The 15,304-nt window shown below is 43.9% G+C and overlaps 3 protein-coding genes across 4 annotated transcripts; 1 reads left to right on the top strand and 2 right to left on the bottom strand.

The window, feature by feature from the left end:
• Positions 1–1,240: 1,240 nt before the first annotated feature.
• Positions 1,241–1,711, bottom strand: LOC133917984 (uncharacterized). Its single transcript, XM_062361781.1, has one exon. It carries the CDS (start codon positions 1,709–1,711, stop codon positions 1,241–1,243), a length of 471 nt encoding a protein of 156 aa, XP_062217765.1.
• A 2,298-nt stretch (positions 1,712–4,009) lies between these two features.
• Positions 4,010–10,889, top strand: LOC133919252 (BAG-associated GRAM protein 1-like). The gene is made up of 17 exons (XM_062363597.1): positions 4,010–4,635; positions 4,774–4,871; positions 5,028–5,103; positions 6,118–6,246; positions 6,362–6,408; positions 6,486–6,606; positions 6,711–6,827; positions 7,445–7,474; positions 7,564–7,663; positions 8,173–8,279; positions 8,374–8,520; positions 8,599–8,703; positions 8,814–8,960; positions 9,049–9,102; positions 9,447–9,510; positions 9,594–9,655; positions 10,238–10,889. The coding sequence occupies exons 1-17, from the start codon at positions 4,345–4,347 to the stop codon at positions 10,343–10,345; spliced, it is 1,803 nt and encodes a 600-aa protein (XP_062219581.1). The 5' UTR covers positions 4,010–4,344; the 3' UTR covers positions 10,346–10,889.
• A 799-nt stretch (positions 10,890–11,688) lies between these two features.
• On the bottom strand, positions 11,689–14,745 carry LOC133919251 (uncharacterized). 2 transcript variants are annotated; one of them, XM_062363596.1, is made up of 3 exons: positions 14,528–14,745; positions 13,015–13,961; positions 11,689–12,221 (listed from the first exon to the last, which is right to left on the bottom strand). In XM_062363596.1, the coding sequence occupies exons 2-3, from the start codon at positions 13,918–13,920 to the stop codon at positions 12,060–12,062; spliced, it is 1,068 nt and encodes a 355-aa protein (XP_062219580.1). In that variant the 5' UTR covers positions 13,921–13,961; positions 14,528–14,745; the 3' UTR covers positions 11,689–12,059. The 2 variants fall into 2 exon arrangements, with proteins under 2 accessions (XP_062219580.1, XP_062219578.1); XM_062363594.1 differs by having other exon boundaries at positions 14,537–14,659.
• Between the last annotated feature and the right edge of the window lie 559 nt (positions 14,746–15,304).

Here is a 15,304-nt window from a genome sequence, read left to right as displayed (position 1 = left end):
ACATGATCATGGTGGTGGCTTTGATGTCGTCATGTTTCCAATTTACTACTTGAATCCTAGCTACGAATAACATAATTCGTGCATGAAGAAGCAGTGGACACTGGTTGTCTGACTGCACGATATCTCATCCGTTCCTCACTTGCTCACAAACTCGCCCTAGATTCTTTGAAATGTTCATGCCATAGATTTGAAACTCATTATGTTTCATTTGGAACATGTACGTTGTTTTGATAATCTATCAACTACAATGTCATGTCGACCGGAGTGGACATATATTCATGGCTCACCAGCCTACATCCCTGGAAGTCAGTTTTCCCAAACTTAGTTTTACTGCCAATATTATGCTGTGCAAGATGGTTTTGCATATATATGCTGCAGGATTCGCCGCTAGTTACAATAGTATAAATGAGAGCAACAACTGCATAATGTTGTTTCAATACCTTTTATGATAGAAGACATTGTAATCGCGTTAATACTATTGGTATATTTGAAGCAAACTAACAAAAAATACTTATCAAGTTGGAGAGATTAGCTGTGGCTTGGTGCCCTAAAAGTTATCTCTAAAAACCAAGTGTAAAAAATGACCTACATATTATTGGCATATTATATTCTTTTAACACCTAGTGAGTAATAACGTTTTTTATGTTACTTATAACCAATTTTTGCAGTAATTGCATCACACCAAAATAGCTTTGCTATAGATCCTACTAACGGGTACCTTGGACCATTACTCGAAATTGAATCTCCTTCGATGATAATTGGCATCAAACCAAACGGCTCAGCACAAATAAAGGATAACTCATAACGCACACCACGACAACTAAACCAAACCAAAATAGCTCCACCTATGTAATGGTTGACGGATAAAGAATCTATAGTTTCACCTATGTAACGGATAATTCTTATAATACACACCACGACAACTAGACCAAATCAAAATAGCTACACCTATATAACGGTTGACGGATAGTTATAGGTTTCATAATAATTGACAACAAACCAAACTACTCCACACAAATAAAAGATCTACAGTTCGTTACGCACTCCGCGACAATTAAACCAAACCAAAATAGCTCCGTTTGAGCAACGGTTAAGGATAGTTCGTTGCGCACTCCGCAATAATTTGCATCAAACCAAATTGCGCGCCAAGGCGTCCCGCAATCATTGGCATCAAACAAAACAGGGCGCCAAAGGCAAGCAAGCATGCATAACCAAATACAGTAAGAGAGACTGAGCTTCACTAGGGCGACGACGAACCGCTCTCTGCCGCTTCGTCTTCAGCGACGTCGTCGTCTGCCAGCGACATCTCACTGAGACGGCTGGGCCCCGGCGGCAGCCACCACCGGCCGTACCTCTTGGCCGCCACCTCCATCTGCACGCGCCGCCGCGTGGCCTCCTCCGCTAGCACGAACCGCCGCATCAGCAGGTCCTCGTTCAGCGACCTCCCCCTGAAGGTGGAGAACGACCACTCCCCCGCCCACTCCCCCGCCAGCATCGCCGGCGGCACAGGTGCCTGTGGAGAACGACCATCAGAACGGCTGGTCCTCCTCGGCGCCACGGCGTCGACCTGGACGCCCAGGGGCCCGTCTCTGGCGCACACCGGTTCGCAGAGGCACGCCACGTGTGCGAGCGCGGACGCCGCCGCCTTCAGGGACGAGCGCCAGAGCGGCCTCCCCCGTGCCGCCCGCGCGCGCGCAGGCGGAGCGCCCATGCCCGTGGGCCGATTCCACATGAGGAGCCCGCCCAGCGCACGCCGGTACCACGAGGGGCGCCGCGCCCTGGATGTGCTCCTCGCGCGCGCGGCGGCGTTGCCATTCCTGCACCAAATCAACTCACGATTTCACGACCTGTGCACGCGACCTGGTCATTGCTTAAAGGCAACTAGCTAGAATTGTGATCTTTCTGCCTTCAGAAAGAAAAACTAAAAAGAACCGTGATCATTCGATACGTGGACGCATGATGTACACCTTGACTGGATCTGCGAGCCCCCCTGCTGCCTCATCGAGATCGAACTCGATCTCTTGCTGAATCAACAGCTGAGCCGATTACCGTGCAGTTCTTACCTGGGAACGAGCGAGTACTGTGGGACTGGCTTCGCAGTTGTTGTTTTAGTACTACTAGTGCTTCTAACTTGGTCGGAGCCAAAGCAAGGAAACATTAAATTTGGACTGCGTCCATTGATCGAGTATTATCAATTTTGTTTTGGAAGTGCATGTCTGTGCGCGAAATCCTTGCAGGCGGAGCAAAATGATGGAGTGCATTCATGCCACTCGAGGATGGAGATTCATTCATTGATATGTGCTAGATTTGGCATTCGGCCAGGGAGTGTGTATATGGTGCAGGAAATTCGAAGATGTACTTACTGGCCCGTTACAGGAAATTCGAAGTGTGTACTAAAAAGTGTGGAGGATTGAATGCTAGAGATGTTTATGAAACTGAAACTAGGAAAAAAGAAGAAGAAGGAGTGGATGTTTGAATGCAAGAGATTTTTATGAAACTGGAAAAGCTCAAAAAGAATTAAAAAAAAAGGCGTGGTTGGCAGGATTCGAACCTTCGCGGACAGAGCACACATGATTTCACAGTGTTGTGTTTTATTCTGTATAGTTTTAACTAATTAGTACAACAATGGCACCGCATCTTGCTAGGAGAGGATCGGATCATCGGAGCTCCGTGTCCGAACGGCGTCGAAACTCGAAACCATGAGGGTGCTGGTCCACAGCTCCAAGATGCTGCGCAGCTCGGCCTATCAGAGAACGCCGAGCAGCTCGTGGGCGCAAACATCTGGAGGCGCGCGTGTTTCGATCTCACGTCGCCGGTCGTCACGGCAATTTTCGGCCGGCCGCGCGCGCGATCGGCCCCGTCGGCCGCAGCCCGCAGGCGGGCGCGGGGCCCGGGCGGAGGACAGGTGTTGCTTGCTTTTTGCTCGCTTCGGCCGTGTTGCGTTGCGTTCGGCTCGTCACGGCAGCCAGGTATGGGAAGTGGGGGTTCGGGGGGAAACCCCTGGAGCGGCGGCGGCCGCTGGAGCGGCAGATCAGCAGCGTGCATGGCTTTGGTCCGCATCCAAGCCAAGCCAGGCCGGGCCATGAGACGTCGCCGATAGCGATCCGGGCCGGGCCGGGTGTTGTCTGGGTTCGGAACGGTTGCTCACGGTGACTGGGTGAGTGGATGGGTGCTGACGAATGGGCCGGGCCGGGCCTTGGCACTCCTATGAAGAATGATTCATGAAAGAAAGAAAGATAGGCATGGTTGGTGTGGTGCTGAATCTAATGATTGCCGGAAGCCATGAACAATTGGACGCTGCGAAAACGTACTGAGCTTTTTTTTTTTTCTCGTTCTTTCTTCACCTGCTCACCAACCTTCTCCGCGCTTTACAACTCTGCCAAATCTGAGAGCAAAGCAAGATGGTTCCAACACCACCCTCCTGACTCTTGAGCTTCACTAGTCAGAAGTACGTGAACTATCAATGCGAAAGTTGCAAGCTTTGATAAGCGACCTACTCTAATGCCTAGTTATTGTAAGTCTGGCTAATCATTATATTGGATCTGTGAGGTCTCATTGAGTACGTTCTTTGTTAGCTTTAACTAAATAGTTTCTGCAATAGTGCTGCTGCCTGTAGACTATTATATATGCAGCTAAGTTGATCGAAGTTCCTAGTTTAATGTCACCATAGCTAGCATGCATTAAAATTTTGCAGCAAGAGCTTATAATTAGCCTAGTGGTGTAGCTTTAAAATGTGCTTTGCTGTTCCAAATTAACTCACAGCCCGTGTTCTCTATCAACTTCCATATTAGAGCGTTAGTTTCATCTTAGAGCGTCTCTAACGATATAACAGAGCTAGTTGCTATCTATTATTTTGTCATTTCGCTCCCACCCATCTAAAAGTTAGTACAAAATACTCATCTAACAGTCTATCTCTAACACACTCTTCAAAATATTTTTTAATAGGAGAGAGAAAGGAAAGAGGTTGGCATGACATGTGTCGGAGTAGCTAACTTTTCGATCTCTTCTTTCCTTTACATAGGCAAAAGTCTGACTCGGACGCCATTGCAGCTGTATCATATGGACTGCTAGAGATGGCCTTACCGGTGCATGCCCGGCCCGAAGCACCGTTTTGCTCGGCTAATCATTGCCCCTTCCGGCTCCCGGCCCCAGCCGGCCTTGTGTGCACTCTCACCGACGACCCCGAGCTTGGCTCACTTTAAATGCCCCGGTGAACTGGCCGTCGCAGGCTTCCCCTCTGCTCTCCATTCCCCAAACCTTGCACCCCTCGTCGCTGTGTCAGTGATCGAGTCGGCCTGATCGGTTCGTCCCGGGCGCGAGGAGCTGATCCATCCGGCGGAGACGATGGGGGAGTGCCTGTCGTGGGTACTGGGCCTCCTCCTGCCGTCGCTGTGGGAGGCCGAGGTGGCCGTCTCCGCCGCGGCGCTGCTCGTCGCCGTGCTCGTCCTCTTCCTCTTGTCGGACCAGCACTCCAAGCCCGCCGCCGCCGCCAGCAGCGACTCGTCCGCCTCCTCCCCGCATTCTTCTACGATCGCAAGCTGCCACGGAGACGCGGGCCGCGGCCGGAGTTGCGCGAGGGGGAAGGCGGTCGCCGATATCTCTTGCGCTCGGGGTGCCGGCGGCTACGCAATCAAGGTAGTATTGCTGCATGTTAATTTATCTGCAGCACAGTGACAACTAAAAACAAGCACAGCCCGAGCCAACTCAGATGTCTCGATCGCATGCCTGCGCCTTGACCTCACAATGTGTTTGTCTCTGCGTTTTGTGCGTCAGCTGGAGCTGCTGTCTGCCAAGTACCTGATCGGCGCCAACCTGAACGGGGCCTCCGATCCTTACGCCGTCATCTCCTGCGGCGACCAGAAGCGCTTCAGGTGCATGGTTATCTGCTTCCCTCCTGCTCGTTTCTTCTTCCTTGTTGTCGTCGTCATCGTCGCCTCTCCCTCCATCTCTGCTTCCTCGTATAGTGCTCGCAACTGAGCTGGCAAATGATTCTGAACAAAGTGATGGTGCCCACGCTGTTTCTGCAGCTCCATGGTGCCCAGCCAGAGAAACCCTTTGTGGGGAGAGGAATTCAACTTCCTGGTCGAACAACTCCCGGTAGAGGTAAGTAGCAACTAACAACAGCTTCCTCGCTGCATTTGAATTTCAAGTACTCGGACAACTGGACAAGTGATAGCCACTGTATCCATCACTGTACTTTCATTCACCAGCCAACCCTGCCATATTCAAGTAGACCTTGTGAGAGTCTACAGGCACCAAGAGACTTTTAGTTTAATCATCGATGTCAGGTTTAAAACAAAATGATGGATGTCTCAACGAGTTAACCCAGCATTTCATCCACAGTGCCTGTCCGTCTTAAGCGTGCGAGAACAGCAACAATGTGTGGTGGGAGAAATTAGACGAATGCTCCGTTAAAGATGGCACAGGGTGTGCCCCAGCCTTGTTCTGATACAAAACTATTGCTTTGGCACCATAGTACTAGCAGTACTACTATATTGTCAGCCTTTTTCATCCTCGCAGACCTGCTTAGAACCTTCGACGAACAACATACATTGCTTCCTTTTGCTGCTGAACTTTGAGAATTTTGATTCAAAGTGGCATGAAAAAATAATTGAAAGGTACTTTGCTGTGTCATAAACTCAATCATGTGACAGATTTTCCCCCAGAACCACCCCCCACCCACAAGTAGTGGTCCATCTGACAGCGTAAATTAGACCTCAAATTCAAGATTTAAGTAGTGATCACCAACCTGCAGAAAGTTATCCAAAGTAGCACGCATCATAATAAATCTGGGAGTACAGGGCGTGCATGTGATTGCATTGCTGTCCGGATGCAGCATCATAGCTTCTCTGGAACAACATTTCTTGCACTGCACCTGCAATTGATTCAAATTTCAAAGTAAGATTTACGTGGAATAAAAGTTGTGCAAGTTTAATGGAAATAATAAATAGGTAAACTACAATTAGATTCGTGTGTTAAGAATGTTTCTTACCCCCAAAGCTGGACCCAAAACTTTGAATGACAAGTTTAAAACATCGAAAACATTAGTTGTTCTCAATAATTGGTGATAGAATTGCTTTGCTTGAACGTGTGATATGTTTGTTCCTTTCTGCATAGGTAACCATAACAATATATGACTGGTACATTCAATGCAAATGCAAAGTTATTGGATCCGTAACTATAGCTGTCCTGAGTGAAGACGAAACGGGAGCCAGTTGGTATGAACTGGACAGCAAATTTGGTCAGGTAGGATATGAATTTAAGCATGCTTGTATTTGAGTGCTTCATCGCACTTACTGCCATCTCGATACTTCAATGAATCTCAGCATGTATTTACAATGCCAAAAACATATGGTTGCAGATCTGCTTGCGTCTATGTTCAACTAAAGTATTTCCGGCTTCTGATAGGTAACTTTGAGTTGGAAAAAAAACAAGAACAGTATTTCTGATGGTAAATATTATCCTCATTCAATCATATTTTCCAGCTTCTTTGATGAATGTACTGGAATTGAGTCCCCGAGAAAGATGATACTGAGTAAGCAACGCCAGGCGATGATTGAAGGCATTGGGCCTCTGCAAACCATATATAAACTTCAACATGATGATGTACTGATTCTCGACAACAGATAATGTCATATGAAGACAGGAAGTATCTCATTCTTATCAGAACTGATAATTTGCTGACACCTATCTATCCCTTGTGCTTACAGATTGTTCAACATAGTTACTCCTGTGCTCTGGAGAGGTCTTTCTTACACCATGGCCGTATGTACATCTCCCAATGGCACATGTGTTTCCACTCTAGCGTATTCTCCAAACAATTGAATGTAAGTAGATCTTCTGAAAATGGTCCCTGTGAACTTAATATTGCTAATTGATCTATACTTGGAGGGTATATACATTGATTGAAGATGAAATGAGCATTAGTCTTCTCTCTAGCTCTCTTCAAAACCCAAACTGATCCTTGGACAGTTGTTAATGATGAGTGATGTAAATCATAGTATAATATCAACTGCCTCGGAAAATCAGCGAAAGTTTTTTTTAAACCATCAAAATCTGTGAAAGCTTAGTTTAGTTGTTATTCCAACCTATATAAATGCTAGTAGCTAACTGACACAAGTGAGGTGACTGCTGCACAGTGTTATCTGGACACCCGTGTCCAAATTTATTTGCCGAATCGGACACCCCGAATCCGAGTCGGATTCCGACACCCGTGTCGGATTCCGAATTGTATTTCACATGTTTCAAATTTCCTTTGCCGAATCGGACACCCGAGTCCGAGTCGGATTCCGACGCCCGTATCCGTGTCCAGGTAACACTGTTGCTACAGCAAATTGATAACAGTATGGGAATAGTGACAAAAACTTTCAGACTAAGACCTTTCATATTCATATCCTTTATATGATATCATTGAGTTCCTTCTCTAAGACCTGCATTTTTTTAGGTGATTATTCCATTACAGGACATAGACGAGGTATGCAACCCATGAAGCTCTTTTTCTGGCCTTAGTATCTGCTTTCTTTTGGTTGAGATAGTTGACATACATATGAATTTATCCCGCAGATAAAAAGAAGTCAGCATTCTCTTATCAACCCAGCTATTACCATTTTTCTTAATGCTGGTACAAGTGGTCATGGAGTACCTCGTTCGTGCAACCAAAATGGTAAATTATTTTTCACTGGCACAATTTGAACAAGTTAAACGCAAGCACATACCTAATTGGAAAGCTAGGTCTTATGGATTCAATTTGCAAGATTTCTGCCAGAGGCGGATCCAGGGCCCGTGCTGCGGGGCTGCAGCATGGGTCCAGCCCAAAAAGCCCAGGAGGAATAAAGGGAAAAATCTAGAAATAATGCATCATATATCCATTTGATACTATCACATAGCACGGGCCCAACCCACGAAGCTCAGGAGAAAGAGGCCCAGCACCCCCCCCCCCTCCAAGCATGGGCTGGATCCGCCACTGATTACTGCAAATTCCAAAATTAGAGAAAGCTGACTGTACCATATTCAAGTTGAAGTACTCCTGTTGTACAGATAAACCTATACCAGAGGCAGCACCAGCACAATCACTCCTACAAATAACATATGGGCCATGATTCTTTCATCTTCCATGTTAGGGAAAAAACTTTCAAGAGATTTTCTGTTGAGCACCCTGGCTTAATTTTTCAGGAAGGGTTAGGTACATGTTCACATCATTCTGGAATAGAAACCATACATTTAGAGCTCTAGAGACTGCACTACAGAGTTATCGAGCAACCTTTGAAGCTGAAAAGCAGGTATTCAGAAAGTATGCTAGTTTGAATGTTTGATCTTTCCATTTGTGTCTTGTGGAAATTACTTGAACATCTATATTTGTTTTCCTACAAGCAGATGAGAGCACATTTACTTCTACAAAGAGGAAGTGACGATCTAATCAATAGTAAGGCAAACAACATAAAGTCAGCAAAAAAAAGCATCGAAAAGGATATAACATTCCAGCCTTTCATCAACAAACATGTTCTTGTAGACGTAACCAGTGTGAGCATCCCACTTTGTTTTCCTAATTCTTCTGATGCATAATCCATTTACTAATTTTGGATATGGCTTATCTTTCAGAATACTTTCCCTGGTACAACCGAGAAGTTTTTCAGTGCCATATTAGGTGACAATTCAATGTTTTTCCAGCAATATCGAGATGCAAGAAAAGATACAGATTTAAAGGTGCCTATTTTGTCGGTTGCATTTTTTCCATATTCTGTTCTACTCATTTGACTGATGGCAGCATTGACCAACAGAATGACAGATTAACATTAGTTTTTTGCTTACTCCAGCTGAGCAAGTGGTGTGCCTCAAAAGAGTACGGTGGCAAAGTTCGTAAATTGACTTTCAGGTCGCTATGCCACAGTCCTTTGTGTCCTCCAGACACCGCAGTAACAGAATGGCAGCATGCTTCTTTCTCAAATGATAAAAGAAACTTGGTAACAATACTTACAACAGATATGTTCTTTGGAAATCCACCCCCCCCCCCCCTCCCAAAAAAAAACATGAGTTTTTATCTGATTTCAGATCTATGAGACAAAGCAGCAGGCACATGATGTTCCATTTGGTTCCTACTTTGAGGTATTTGGCATCTGCTAACGTACCTTTGTGGAGAAAAGTAGAAACTGAAAGTCTTCAGCATTTGAAAGATATTTCATTAGGAAACTAGTAGTTCTGTGAGATTCAATAATTTGTGTGCTTCTGGACACGAGTAATATTTGTAAGAAGTTTAATATTTATTGAATTAAAGTAGTCACATGCTCATATTTAGCGTAGCAAGTCGTACTTTTAGTGAACAGCAGACAATGTTGTCCATTTTTAATCATTTCTTCTCCATATAAGACTGCAAAATATTTTGTTTTGCTAGTAGAGATGTAAATGTTTTTTTTCGATAGGTGGAATTGTAGCTGATACCTTGGTTACAGATCCACTCCAGGTGGTCGCTAAGAACAACCTCCAGTTCGACATGTCAAATAGATATAAAGATTGGTTAGTTGAACTGTATTTCCAATAAAATCTATTCAGCAGTACATATTTCTGATAAATTTACATTATCACTGTGCACATAATAGGGGTAAACATGAAGAAATGGTGCATTCTACAATCCAAAATAAAATCTGGAGCAACTGATGAGGTATGCAACATCACCTTTGCCATGTTATGGTCTCCTAGCCAAATGGAAAAAAATGGTGAATTCACTGATATTTATTGATATTTCCCATATCAAAATTTCTACCCTCTCAAAACTTCTTGCGTCTTAATCCGAAGAAAATGGTGAATTCACTGATATTTCACAACTCCATAACGCAAGAAAATGGAAGGACAATAGTTTAAACTTTAGAATTCTAACTTCTTGCACCAATTTGCCATATCAAAACTTCTACCCTCTAAAAACTTCTTCCATCTTAATCCCAAGGAACAAAGGACCAGTTTAATCTCAATCAATGCAATAGCAATAACAGAATGTTCTGGGCTTCAGGCGCTCTTTGGCTATCAGTCATCACTGCAGTTTTTTCTTTTTTCTGACCAAAACACTACTGGAAAATTAGGAACGTGACAAAAAGATTATGTGACACCAATTTTCTCTGACCACATAATCCTCTAGTTATACCAACCGTAGAAATCATGTAAGATTAAATAGAGGAACTAAATACTGATCTTTTCAGAAACAGCATTTGATAGCTCGTTCTTGATATGATCTGGTATTCTGGTGCAGTACAGGAGAGAGGTTTGCAAGATTTTGGAGGCTACCTGTGATTATATCCTCAAGTTTGAGTCGAACAGCCAATGCAGTGATGATATTGTGGTGGCATCTTCACTGTGAAAATCCGCAGATGAAAATCACCCACACAGTTCCATGAACACATACAAGCACAGTGCAAACAAGTTTGCAAGATTTTGCAGGGTGATTGTGATCACATCACGAAAGCTGAGAACAATCAAGCCAGCTATGACATTGTGGAGACATCCATGAAAAGTTGCGATGGAAGGCACCAATGGAATTGCAGCCACACAAATAAGAAGCTTCAGACCATGGAGACACTCCTGCAAAGTAGCAAACCGGTATCATTGTGCCATTCAGTACATCAACCAAGCAATCATAGAAGTGACCCACTTTAACCTTTCCACTCGATAACAAAACATGTCAAAGTTGAAGTTCCATATTTCAAGCTTCAAGAGAAAAAAGAAACCCAAACTTCCATAAGGATTGGTGCAATTTGACTTCCTATGGAAGCTAGTGCAAGCTAATGAATTACCTTGGCGTGTGTGGGTGTGTGTTGTAAGGGTTCCTACCCTTTTCCTTCTTCTTTAATATAATGATACACAACTCTCCTACATGTTCGACAAAAAAAAAAAGATTCAAACAAAAATACATGGAACAGAAACCTCTCATTAATTGATAACAATCAGCTCCTGGTAATTGCCAGTTTTTTTTTTTGTTTAACACATCAAACTATATTCAACCAGGAAAACTCCCTTGTATAACAAATATCGAGTGGAATTAGTGAGCTATGTTTTGCAGTCAACTGTTTATGGAATGTTCTGGAATGAAATGTTGTACTAACTAGCAGTAACAATTTTGCACTTGTCAAGGATAATTCTAAACAATTGTGGAAATAGTCCTACTGTTTATTAGATTGTTGGAATGCAATGTGCATGCATTTTGTAATAGCCACTAATCCTTCAATATACCGCAACACTGCATAAATCAGCTGGCAGATGCATCATGCAATGATATATAGACAACTAAACAGCTCAGCTAATCCAAACTGATTGGCAAGACAAGTCAGAGAACTCCATTAGAGGAGCAGATTTAAATGCTGGAAGTATAACGTTTCCAGCAAGATGTAGTAAAGTGAATAGGAATCACACATACCAGCACAGAATGCAAAGAAGGCAGATTTTTTAGACCAGTATCATCATAATATCTTCAAGTGGAAGATCTACCCTGCATTGACATATACTTGTGACCTAGGAAAAAGATCTGTCACTTGTGATTCACGTTGTTTGTAGTTAGCACAATATACTGCACATCGTGTGGTATATGCTTCCCATCATATTAGTATGACACAGAAATACTTGGCTTCAATATGTTACAAGTTTTAAAGCTCTCATTTTTTATGAATTACACTCTTAACAATAAAATAGGCATTGCTCTGCAGAAGATAGTTCATCAATAATAACTATGCCACTGTTCAGCTCTGTTAAATTACACATCAAACACCCCAATATCATTTACATGACAGCCCACCCTGGGACAAAACCAACAAGGAGATCACAGATGATCCCGATACACCTCAAACCAACAAAAACCCAAGTATTTACTATGTGAAATTGAAAGTATCAAACGTCAATCACATCAAATTAAGAAGATAATCCAAGATAAGCTGACTTTTCTAAACCCTAGAGTCCTTCGTGGTTCGTACATGAGCATAGGAAAACATGATTGCAAACTGTATGGTAGTGCCAGTGATTATTTACAGGTCCTAAAGTATGCCACCCTGGTTTGTCTAGTAAGTCTATGATTACTACGGTTATCATGCTTTCCCTGACCTAAACTCGTTCTCAAGCTTCTTCATCTTTGCCTCTTGCATTTTGATATCGCGTTCGAGTTTCTTGATCTTTGCTTCTTGCTCCTTTATTGTCAGAGTGAGGGACTTGACCTCTAAAGCCCCAGAGAGTTCGTTAAGTGACTGAGCCTGTAATAAGATAGAGAAGAATTAAGCCAGATTTCTTGTTTGGAAAACTGTTAAACAGTAGGTACATATTTTTTTCCCTTGAAACTAGTCACCACCTTTTCTTAAGGGTGGCGAGCCCCAGTAGGATTCAATTATTACAGCTTGGTGTAGAAGATATGGCTTATCACCTACTCTTAGCAATGTCTATCATTGTGAAACCCAAGCTCTGAGAAAATTAATTTGGAAAAGCGAACATGTTCTATAAGATACAAGTATAAACAGGTCGCTCGTTTCTAAGACAAAAGAACATTGGATGTAAGGGCTCTGCAGCCTGCTCAGTTGTACTCTTCCTTTGTCTCTTGAACTCTTAATGGAGTAGGATGCAGACATACAATTCTCTTGTTTCCCATTCGAAAAAAGAGTGGACACAGGTATCCCATATTTAGATGCTCCTGATTAGCAGCTGTTGGTTGCCACTACGAATATGAACCCAAGCTTCTGATAAACTAATAAATTGTTTAAAATTATGCAGATCGCTAACTTTGTCTACGCTATTCCAGCACACACTACTAGAGCAGAGGCATACAATTGCCTTCGGATAGATGCCGTTTCTTCTTTCATCAGTTCTACAATTACTTACTGCTTGTAGCTGTTGAGTTGAATAATCACCAGCTTATTTTTTGCATGTTGAATCTTACATCAGGCATATGCAAACAAGCTAAATTAAAAAAATGTGGTTGTGTGACATATCTTGAAACTTCTATGTGTTAGCAAGTTCAAATACCCACACAGGGCCAAAACAGATTAAACTAACCTTCTCAAGGTGTTGTAACCGTTGATTCATGTCATTAACGGAAGCATCACGTCTTGTAGTTGCTTGAAGAACATAAAGCAGATGGGTTTGAAGTAACTTCGAACAATGCTTATCAAGAGTACCCTGTGGAAAGGCTGTTTCACAGCCAACATGGTAAAAAGGGCAGTTCGTAAGTTTCATAGGGCAAACTGTTGCACAATGTTTGTCCATCTCGCAGCGCATAACATGTTGCTGGCACAGCTGCTCACATGGTAGGGCCTTAAATGGGCATATGGAGTCATGCTCATCAATATGAATAGCAGAAAATGAAGCTAAACATCCATCATTTTTGCAGTTCACTACCCTGAATTTACACTGACTTCTGTGGTCAACCAGCTTATCTTGTTCAGCAAATTTCTCAGGGCAATGGAAAATGCATTTCATGTCTATGGTCTCAAGAATAGTCTCTGCAGTAGCCTTCCTTCCATCCAGTGCCCAGATATTCTCCGTCTCCATCTTTTGCATGAAGTCTTTAATTTTGTTCAAGCGGCTTTCACTCAACAAAAACCCAGACACATGGCTCAGCAAGTTCCTTTTCGAAGCCACAAAGTCATCAATCAAGTCTGACAGGAACTCGGTTGGCCTGGTGGATGCTTTCATCAACTGATCCAAATGATCCTCACCTCCATTCACAGATTCACGAACAAGCGTTTCAGTTCTTAGAAACAGATAACCTTCAAGCTCGGTCTTCACACCAACAGCTACAGAAGATGGGCTCTTGAAGATGTCGCCAATGGTGTTGTCCACCGAAGCTGTGGCCAATCCACGGAGTAAGAGTTCTGTCATGCTATGTACAACCTCTGTGTCGCACAGGTTACACCGAAAATTATAGTCGTCTTTGTCCGCCGTGCTCATAAGTTTGTCCATTGCAACTCCAAGCAGTTTATTTCGATCAGTATAGAAGTCTCCTGAAAAAAGGGAAATGAGTACGGATTATAAGCAGGTCAACATCTATCCTTGTACTTCATTGGAGAGTGTTCGAGCAATGAGCAATCCATTAATAAAATAGATCGAAACAATCTTCAGATAGGCCAGAGTGAAGAACTGTTCAATTATATAGCGCGCAGTTGGAACAGTAGTGCTCCTCGGTTTTATACTCCCCTCAAGACACCAGCAGAATCAAGGTAGCGGCATCAGGTTCTGCACCATTCAGTCAGAAGCAGGAACAAGGAATCGATGGCCAGAACCATCCCCGAGTCCTGCGCTGCTTTGCAATCAACAACTGAAGTAAGATTCCGTCCTAGCACTACGCTGCTCAGCGGGTCAGCCTTAGCTGAACGCAAGAACACGCAGCGGCGCGAGAAATGGGAGGAAGGAAACTAGACACGAGTCATTTCCCGAACCGGTGCCCGGTGCGGCGCCCCGGCGATCGAATTGGAGCACCGCTCTCTTAAGCCTTAGCACAAATGAAGAACGCAATTCGAGGAACCCGAGCGCTCGGGCGGTTCAGAGGCTTAGGGCGGAGGTTGGGTACCGCGCTTACCACCGGAGGGGAGAACGTTTAGGTCGTCGTCGGGAGCTTGGTTGCGGCGATGCGATGCGATCCGCCGGAGGCACGGTGAGGAGACCGGCGAGGCGGCGAGTCCGTGTGGTAAGCGGAGAGGAGAACCGGTCCGGAAGGAAGGTAGGCCCGGGAGCGGTGGGTCGAGGTCGGCGTAGCGTGGCGTGGGACGCGACGCCGATGCCGCTGAGGCTGTTCGAACCGGGATTCTCCGGTTTGGGCCCTGAGGGCCCCGCAGTACTGAACCGTGGGCTGCCGTTGGATTGGATCGGGCGAAGGAAAAAGCATGTGATTGGTGTTTTGTATGAGTTTTTTTAAGATGCAGTGTATATATTAGATGAATAGAAGTAGATTATGTGAATATAGTAACTGTGAAAAGAAAAATATTTGATTATTTATATCTGTAGATATAATTATCTGATATCTAATACTAATGAGTGAGTCTGTTATAGCATTGTAGCAAATACATTGTATCCATCGAAGCATGCTTTGTAAAGAAGTTCGATTCGAATGTATCCATCAAATTAGATTCTAACTATATAATTACATTCACGAATACAGAGAGAAATAATACATACAAACAAACAAATAATCTTCTCTATAAATTAAATATGGATAAAAATAAATTGCCTCTTGTACGAGCACCCAGACACGCCCAAGTTTCCCTAACTTGTTAGCGCATCTGCAGCAGTAGAGCTGGTTGATATCTAAAACGGGTGTACATGTCATGCGCACAGATATTTCACATCT

The sequence above is a fragment of the Phragmites australis genome, chromosome 5 (assembly GCF_958298935.1).
Source record: "Phragmites australis chromosome 5, lpPhrAust1.1, whole genome shotgun sequence".
Taxonomy (NCBI): domain Eukaryota; kingdom Viridiplantae; phylum Streptophyta; class Magnoliopsida; order Poales; family Poaceae; genus Phragmites; species Phragmites australis.
Note: the sequence above shows the minus strand (reverse complement) of the source record. Positions and strands in the feature narration are given on the sequence as shown.